The 9,164-nt window shown below is 34.0% G+C and overlaps 2 protein-coding genes across 2 annotated transcripts; both read left to right on the forward strand.

The window, feature by feature from the left end:
- Positions 1 to 3,796: 3,796 nt before the first annotated feature.
- On the forward strand, positions 3,797 to 4,182 carry LOC120171652 (chaperone protein dnaJ 11, chloroplastic-like). The gene has a single exon (XM_039179336.1). It carries the CDS (start codon positions 3,839 to 3,841, stop codon positions 4,169 to 4,171), a length of 333 nt encoding a protein of 110 aa, XP_039035267.1. The 5' UTR covers positions 3,797 to 3,838; the 3' UTR covers positions 4,172 to 4,182.
- A 2,459-nt stretch (positions 4,183 to 6,641) lies between these two features.
- LOC120171650 (exosome complex component RRP41 homolog) lies at positions 6,642 to 8,848 on the forward strand. The gene is made up of 11 exons (XM_039179334.1): positions 6,642 to 6,848; positions 6,924 to 6,970; positions 7,081 to 7,141; positions 7,272 to 7,310; positions 7,394 to 7,461; positions 7,758 to 7,836; positions 7,926 to 7,962; positions 8,193 to 8,309; positions 8,395 to 8,480; positions 8,567 to 8,656; positions 8,777 to 8,848. The coding sequence occupies exons 1-11, from the start codon at positions 6,786 to 6,788 to the stop codon at positions 8,831 to 8,833; spliced, it is 744 nt and encodes a 247-aa protein (XP_039035265.1). The 5' UTR covers positions 6,642 to 6,785; the 3' UTR covers positions 8,834 to 8,848.
- The last annotated feature ends 316 nt before the right edge of the window (positions 8,849 to 9,164 follow it).

The following is a 9,164-nucleotide window of genomic DNA, read 5'->3' on the forward strand; positions in this document are numbered from 1 at the left end:
CACATTCCCCCATCCAAACACCCCCTAATATGGATATCATCGTTAGCACGAGGATTGGCACATCAACACTTTTGAGCTATCACATTGTAGACACCCGTTTTTGATCGGGCTTAAAAAAATTATAATTATAATTATTATTATTAATAATTATTATTATTAATTATTATATTTATTATTAATAAATTTATTACATGTGTTTGCAGGCCCAATATTCAAACCTAGCAGTACAAGGCTCAATTTAATTTCAGTCCTAATTGGTAATGTAATTAGTTTCTGTTTGTTGATACATTTGATTTTTAATTTTCTGCATGTTTCTTTTTAGTCCTTCATCATTTGTATCCTTATTTTCAAGTCATAAAATAAAGTTATGCTTATTTTGTTTTAAGTATTTTATTTTTAATATTTGTATTTTAGTCACACTATTATATGTTATATTATTATTTGACTTTAGCTATAATGTTTGTAATTATTGTATCTTAGTCACTGATTTATATTGTTATAATATTTTCTGTTATGTTCAATTTAACCACTAAATTTTTAAATATCCTATTTTAGTCATGTTATTGTTATAATATTATTTGTTTCAGATTTATTTATTTATAGAGTTTTCATTAAAATATTATTTGTCTCAATTCGACCATATTATATTATACATATTTTTTCCTTAACATAATTGGTATATTTTTCATCAATACTTAAATTTCACCCATGTTGTGCATATTTAATTTTTAAAACCTTGAGATGGACACCTAGGCTATTTTTTTTTTTGTTTTAGTGGCACCCATTTTCAAATACCTGATATCAAGAATCCATTATTTTAAAATTCCACCACTATAAGAGGTCCACCATTATTTTGAAAGCATTCATTCTATTTTGGATGTATTTGCTTGTTTGGTCTTGTTATTGTTTAGATTCTTTGTTAATTGTATGTTTAATATTTTACTATTTATGTTGAGTTTTAATTTACTTTATTTAATTTTTTTATCTAGTAAGAATTAATATTATGATATATTTGTGTGGGTATATATATATATATATATATTACTTAATACATGTTAATAATAAATTTTAATTAATTTATGATATTTTGGTTGAACTTATTTATATTTTAGTTCGTTTGAAATATACATTTTCCTTAATATATATATATATATATATATATATATACTCAAAAATGGTCTTCAAAATTTCTATTTTTACTATTCTAGTCTTTAAATTTATGTTCGTGTCATTTTAGCCTTTTAATTTTCTAGTTTTGTTATTTTGATTCCTAAAGTTTTTTTATTTTGGTCTTTATAAATTTAATTTTTTTTTTGATATTTTGTATTTAGATTTGTAATATTTATTTGTTTTACTCCAGTCATTTGAATTTCCTCATTTAAGTTATCAATTCAAAGCAAATTAATCATACTTTAATAAATGGGTCATATTTTAACTTTATATTTGATTCAGGATTTCCACTATTATGACAACGTATAAGTGACACAGTACCAGTTTTGGGCGTTGTGGGGTGCTAATCCTTCCCCACACGTAACCGACCCCCGAACATGTTTTAATCGAATCTTTGTAAACACAGACCAGCTTTTGTCTTAAAAATGATTTTTCTTAAAATTATTTTTAAAATACATTTTTAGGTATTTGACCTACCTAACTCAAAGGTTGATGGCGACTCTATCCAAATTAATTACAAAATCACTCAATTTTCCAAAATTAAAGTCGCGACTGTTTTTAAAACAATTAATCAATTGTTCCGCCGAAAAACGGTGACGACACACGTCAACATTGTTAATCATTGTGTCAACACCGTGATAGTTAACAACGATTTATGTTGGTTAAAAATCATATTGAATATTAATCCTATAGATTTAAAGGATTTAAATAAAATTAGCTGACCCTATTCCCATATGTAATGGGGTAAGGAGGAGGTAGGGTAGTAGGATGCCCCCAACGTCAGGTTGAGAGCAGCTTCCGTGGAAGACCTCCGTTATGAATTGCCCTCAGTGGGACTCGATCTCACAACCACAAGGTTAAGAGCCTTGACAGATTTAAAGGATTTATTGGATGAAAAAAATCATAAACCTAATTGACTTCTTTAAAAGTATAGGGGCTCTTGACACCCTTAAACCTTTTTTAAAAGAGAAAACTCATACGTTATTATTTTAATCAAAATAATTAACGGTGTTAGTTATTTAATCAATACTAATGATACTAATGATACTAAAGGATCATATTACATCAAATTATAATACAAAGACTAAAGCATCAAATTTAGCATAATAGAGAGTCGAAATCGTAATTTGACCCATGAATAATTGAAGGGTTTAAGTTTCCATGATGGTTGAACCAGAAACATAATAATAATGGGACAAATGAAATTGGATATTATATTGCGGAGTTCATCCAACCGATCCCCACATTTACCTCATGGATTTATCATAAGTCCAAATTAAACAGATAAATAATCCAACCAAAGTTTGTATACAACAACCACACATTTGGAAGAACCCTATAGATATAATCGATCAAAAATCAATTTTAAAAACCAATAATTCAATCAAAAATCAAGAGTAAACCCCACCAGATTAAGACAGCTTGTGGGAAACCAAGTTGATTTCTATCATTTCGAGCTTAAAATGATATATGTTCAATCCCACCAGATAGTGTTCATTGAAATCCTTCTTCTTCATCTTCTTCTTCTGCTATGTTTGATTGATATAATAAATGGGGTCTCTGATGTCTAAGCAGGTGCAAAGGAGAAAGGACATCAGGACGGACTTGCCGTCGACCAAATTCGACAGCAATCTGAAGCATCTGGCCCAGCAAATACTTTTACAGGGTGGAGAACACGGTCACGCCGCAAGCCGATAACCCTACAGTGTGCGTTAAGCCGGTGACTAGACGGATCCATGGATATGCTAGGCTGTTCATCGCTCAATACTTCGCAAAGGGTTGTGCCGACCGGTTGCAGGTTTTCTCGACGGATTTCATCGACGACGATTTCGTCGATGCCTGCGTCGGCCTCACACAGGCCAGGGTTGAAGGGAAATGTTGATGAAATTGGTAATGGTTTTTTTTTTAAATAATTTTGTGTGTGATCATTTTCTCTCTTGTAAACTACCACTTAATTTCTTCGTCCATGGGAATTTAGCTGTCCACTTAATTTGTTTTGTGATGTGTAGCATATGGTGTGTATAACATTGTTCACTGCCTATATTTGTCCTGCATTGATCATTATAAAGTTCCACATTCAATCTTTATTGTTTGAATTTTAATATTTTATAATCTTTATTGTTCACTGTCTAATAATTTTAGTACATAAACTATTAATTTTAATTCGTTTTAGTATCTGAAATTTCAATTTTTTTAAAATCATACTGAACATTTAGTTTTCATTTCATTTTAGTATCCGTCGTTAAAAAAATTAACGCGATTAGTGCCTAAACTATCAGTTTTGATCCGTTTTAATACCTAACATTTCAATCTTTTTAAAACTTATCTGTAAATTTTGAAAGATATATTAAAATGAAACAAAAATTAAAATTTTTAACATCAGATATTAAAATGAAACAAAACTAAACTTTGTATACGCTTTTGAGAAAAACTAAAAGTATAGATATTAAAATTTATGGGATTGGCTGATCGGTGTGGGACTGGGACCATTGATCCAAATAAAACAGTGGGATGACTCAGCAAGCGACAGCTACCTATGGATAAGAATCTAAAACACAATCATATGCGACCAAATGGTTAAATTGGTTCCAGTTATAAATCTCCCACACATCCTTTCAACCCCAAAACCATCAGCTTGCTTTCCTCCGGCGAAATCTCCGCCTTCGAAATGGCTTCATCTGCATCACTCTACAAAGTTCTCGGGATTCTGGTGAGCGCGAACGGGAACGAGATCAAGGCAGCGTATAGACGACTAGTACGGACGTCTCATCCCGATGTTGTGTCCTTGAACCAGAAAGATATGTCAGCTAACCTATTCATGAAGATCAATGCAGCGTATTCGACGTTATTGGACCCGAACAAACATGCCGATTATGACAAGAATCTTTACCGGCGGAACGGCCCATTTTATTCCTCCGCAACGCCGCCTCCAGCGGCTCCTGCGTCGGGGTTTTGTGGTTATAACAGTGGTAGGAATGGGGAGACCGACCAGTGCTGGTAGTTAATTAGTTGGTTTAATCATGTGTACTAATAGTAGTCCATGTACAAGCAAAGTATAGTTTCTAACTTCGATATGCACCTGTTTAACTGTTCCATCTTCCATTTAAGGACACTTTTTTTAACTAAATAATCCAAATGATATCACCACTTCTTTAAATTAGTCTAAATGATATATTCTCTTTAATTTTAACGAAAAATGATAAGTTTGGAACATACAAATAGTCGTAGAATCATTTTATAACTTTTAATAACCGATGAACTCAATAAAATAATATCCTATAATCATAAGATTATTTTATAAATTTTAATAGTCGAAATATTCAACAAAACTATATTATATAATCGATAAACCATTTGTGTATTTTACCCATGCAATTAATATGCTAAGAAAATACCCTTGGCTTGATTCGTCATAATATCTATACGTATTTTTTTCTTATGAAAATCCTTTTTTTTCTCTTAAACGTTAGAATGTAAACTCTTTCATACCAAAAGAACTACAATTAACTAACTAAATCATCATTGTATTTGATCTTTCTATATTACATCTTGTCTTCCATTTATATAGTTTAAAAGAGGTGTTTGGGATGTGGTGCGGCAGTTGAGTCAGCCGTTCATGTTCTCCGGGATTGCTTGCTAGCCAGGTCTGTTTGGAATAGAGTGATCAAGCACGAACATCAAACTGAGTTTTACCAGCTAGATTTGATTAATTGGGTCGAGCAAAATCTTTCGAACCACTGCCGATTCCCGCTCAATCCTGCTGATTGGGATCTATTATTTGGACTGATTCTATGGAATATCTAGATTCGAAGAAATAGATTTATCTTTGACATGGAGTTTATGGAAGTTGAAAGTGTTCTCCAAAGAAGTATTCGGATGCAGCAGGAGCTTCTCCGATTTCGTATGCAGCAGGTAACGAGGATGCGGCTGCAGCAACGCCCCCCGTGTTGGCAGGCTCCTCAGCAGGGATGGTATAAACTGAATACTGATGGCCCCGGCGAACGGCTTCGAGACTGAGCACGTGCGACGTCGGTGTAATTAGGGACTCAGCTGGTAATTGGGTGGCCGGATTCTCCAAGGCAGTCGGTGTCCGTTCGATCTTGGATGCTGAGTCAGCATGGGAGTTGGGCATTCAATCGTTAGTTGTCGAATCGGACAGCAAGCAGGCGATTTCAGCAATTGATCCTCTTCAATGTGCAGATTTTAGTTCCCCAATGGAGATGTGCATCCGTGAGTTAGGTGCTCGTTCTTGGAATACTATCATGGCCTTTATCCCTCGGGACTGTAACAAGATTGCTGACGGAATGGCTAGAGCCATTCGGCTCTCACTCTTTCTATTTCCCTCCTGCAGCGGTTCACGATCTGGTTCAGGCGGATCGTGTGGCTCCCTCTTCTGGATCTATGTAGACAATGACATTTGAACCACCATTTCATGTTTAATGGCCCATAAATAATGATCACTACGTTTCTTTTTTCAATTTTACAAGTGAATAAAAAAACAAAAGAATCATCAGCATGCTTTTATTTCTTTCTCTCTTCCCTCTTCAATGGTTTTGCAATTCTTTCATGGGATTTTCAAGGTCTCTACTATTAAAAAAACATAATATTGATTCGTTTCTTTTATTCAATTATATAAATATCATATTGATCTTATAAGATAAGATTGATTTTCTGAACTTGACTTAAATTCCACTCGAGTGATTTATAGTTCTAACTGGAAACAAGTATAGGCATAGGCCCAAACCCGCAAAGCTAGTTCCACTGAGCCACTGCTAGGGACGGCAACGGACTTTTTTGACCCATTAGATTATCTCAGTTCTTTTATTTAGTATATTAGGACATTCGGGTTTTATTTCGGAGAATACGACAAATATTATAGTCGAGTTAAAACTCGTCATGTTGAGTTGATGAGTTTTAATAATATATATTTTTTAAATTCATCAGTTAGATGTGACGAGTCCTAATAAAATATATTTTTTATTAAAATTTATCAAGGTAAACGATTTGAATAAAAAATTATTTTTATTCAAACTCATCACCTCTACGTGACGGGTTCATGTAATGTAAAAAATATCGTAGATCACAAATTAAAAGTATATATGCCCTATTTTACAAAAATTTTCGAGATGTCTTATTGGGTCAAAAAAACCAGACAACGGGTTTGGATTAGACTGGCTTTTTGGTCGACCTGACTAAAAAAATATGTATACTTTATTCGATCTAGGCTTGACTCAATCCAAAAAATATATATCATCATTTGACTTTTACTTGATTTGAATTTTAAAATATAAATCCGATCCGATCTAATATAAAATAATGACTTAATTAAAAAATAATATTTTTAAAAAATTATATTATTATCTCGGATGAAGTTTTTCATCCTCCACTTGAACTATTCTCCTGACTTTCTATTTTAAAAAATCTGACCTAACTTGATTCAATCCCAAAATTATTTTTTTAATTCGATCTAGTCAGATCGAATCAGGTCAATTTTCGTTAATTTCGGGTTAAATTGACATTCATAGCGGCAACCCGCCGGATAACCAAAAACCCTGGAGGTTTTAATCCATTTTTCCCTAAAACATTAGCACTTGGGTTGTTGTAGGTAGTCTCTAATGTCGAAGACAGAATACGTGAGCCCTGAAGGTCTCCGATTGGACGGTCGCCGTCCCATGGAAGTAATCTTTCCTTCTCCTCTCTTAATTTTTCTTCTAATTCATTACCCTTTTTTTCATTGGTTTTCTCTTTCTCAGATGAGACAACTTCGTGCAGAGATCGGTACCGTCGCCAAAGCTAATGGGTAAGCACCGAAATCATAACTTGTTTTACTTAGCTCCATAATCTAGAATTCCTAGCTTTTTTCTCTCTCTTTCTCTCTCTCTCTTTTTCTTCTTATTTTAATATTCACAGCTCTGCTGTTTTTGAGATGGGCAACACCAAAGTCATTGCAGCAGTGTATGGCCCTCGAGAGGTAACCTTTTGATTTCATGGTTTCCATGGAAATCTTCAAATTGAGATTTCTTTTTCTTTTTCTGAATTTGATTATCTGTTTTAGTTTAGTTGTTGGTTTGTTATCGATGATGAATGTAACTATGTTTTAGGTACAAAATAGGAGCCAACAACTTAATGACCAGGCATTGGTAATGTTCTTCAAGTTGTATGTCTAATTGTTGTAGTTGTGACTTGAAATAATCTCTGGATTTATATATGTGATGGATATCAGGTGCGCTGTGAATACAGTATGGCTAATTTTAGTACCGGAGATCGAATGAGGAAACCGAAGGGTGACAGGTGAACTGTTTTCCGATTTTCTAGTTCTTATAATGATGTTAAAGTTAGATTATGGTGTGTTCAATCCGATAGAAGGAATATAGAATCTGATTTGTTTGTGGAACATTGGATCAAGACAAGTAAATTATGTCCGTTTTCGTGTTTTTTAAAGGCATTCTAGTAGCATCAACACTGATGTCTTTCATACGGAGATTTAAAATGACAGAGTATCCATGCATGATATAATTGATTGATACTAGGTTTATGAAGAATAAATTATATTACTCGTTGACATGGATCTTTCTTTCTACACTTAGGCGTTCGACAGAGATATCTCTTGTCATCCGCCAGACCATGGAGGCATGCATTTTGACTCATCTAATGCCTCGTTCTCAGGTTTGAATTATACCCTAATTATATACCACCGCTAGCATTGCTTTTCAGTTCTTCTGAGTTGTTCTTAATTACTCATTTTTTTTTACCAGATAGATATATTTGTTCAAGTTCTTCAAGCCGATGGAGGTAAAATGAAACGCATCGAAACTTCTTGTTGATCATTGGCTCAGTTTACATTTTCATATTATGCAACTGCAACTTTGTTCACCATCCCAACCAACAACTTGTGTTTTAATGACACCATTGAACAGTTTGACCTCATAGTTCTGTGTTTTTCCCTTATTTCTTTATTCTATTACCCGGCTCTCTCGGCATAAAAGAAAAAAGAAGCATAAAAAAAATAAATGTATCTTCAGGAACTAGATCAGCATGTATCAATGCTGCAACTTTAGCCCTCGCAGATGCTGGGATCCCAATGCTCGATATTGTCACTTCTTGCAGTGCTGGGTATCTAAATAGCACTCCTCTGCTAGGTCAATTGAATTCTTCTTCTTCCTCTCATTTTTTTCTTCTTGTATTCCATTTGAATTATTGAATTAATATTTTTTGTATATGCAGATTTGAACTACATTGAAGACAGTGCTGGAGGCCCCGATGTCACCGTAGGGATCTTGCCTAAGTTGGACAAAGTGACTCTACTTCAGGTTTTTGCTTGCTGTCTCCGTTTTCTCATTCATTTTTTTTATTCGGGTTTGGTTTACATGAGACTATTGACTAAGCCAAAATACAGATGGATGCTAAGTTACCAGTGGATATCTTCGAAAATGTCATGGGACTTGCGGTTGAAGGCTGCAAGGCTGTAGCAAACTACATTAGAGAAGTAAGGGCATTCCCTTTTATCTGTCAAATCCTCCATTTCTTTGAAATTTTCTTGTCCATGATTTGTATGACAACCGTTCCTAGCAACGTGAGATTAAACGTTGATTCCTTTGGTCGGCAGGTATTACTAGAGAATACCAAGCAACTGGAGTATCGACGAGCCTATAAATCTTATTAGCAGTGCAAGAAAAATATGTAACCGAAAGATGGATGGTCTAGTGTCTGTTGTGTTTCAAGGCTTCTTGTATTGGCATTGAGATTAAACATAGTTTTTAGAACTGTTTTAAAATTTTAAGACATTGTTTTTTTTTTTTTGAAAAAATTCAAGACATTGTTGCATCAAAGCAATCGACTCCTTTTCATTTAGTTATCTATTTGGCGGTCCATCTGCCCATGCCATGGAGTGGCTCTTTCTTGTACAAAAAAGCAAATTGGTGTGGCTGCTGGGATTCTTGCCCAGGTCTTTACGGCCACAACGTAAAATTCTTACCACCAAGCTGCAGCCGCAA

The sequence above is a fragment of the Hibiscus syriacus genome, unplaced genomic scaffold, assembly GCF_006381635.1.
Source record: "Hibiscus syriacus cultivar Baekdansim isolate YM2019G1 unplaced genomic scaffold, ASM638163v2 tig00111834_pilon, whole genome shotgun sequence".
Lineage (NCBI taxonomy): Eukaryota > Viridiplantae > Streptophyta > Magnoliopsida > Malvales > Malvaceae > Hibiscus > Hibiscus syriacus.

Excerpts from the sequence above, each read along its gene's own strand:
- LOC120171652 (XM_039179336.1), top strand. The coding sequence starts at position 3,839 with ATGGCTTCATCTGCATCACTCTACAAAGTTCTCGGGATTCTGGTGAGC.
- LOC120171650 (XM_039179334.1), top strand. The coding sequence starts at position 6,786 with ATGTCGAAGACAGAATACGTGAGCCCTGAAGGTCTCCGATTGGACGGT. Across the intron at positions 7,837-7,925 it reads ATCTAATGCCTCGTTCTCAG|ATAGATATATTTGTTCAAGT; the intron begins GTTTGAATTATA and ends TTTTTTTACCAG. Across the intron at positions 7,963-8,192 it reads AGTTCTTCAAGCCGATGGAG|GAACTAGATCAGCATGTATC; the intron begins GTAAAATGAAAC and ends ATGTATCTTCAG.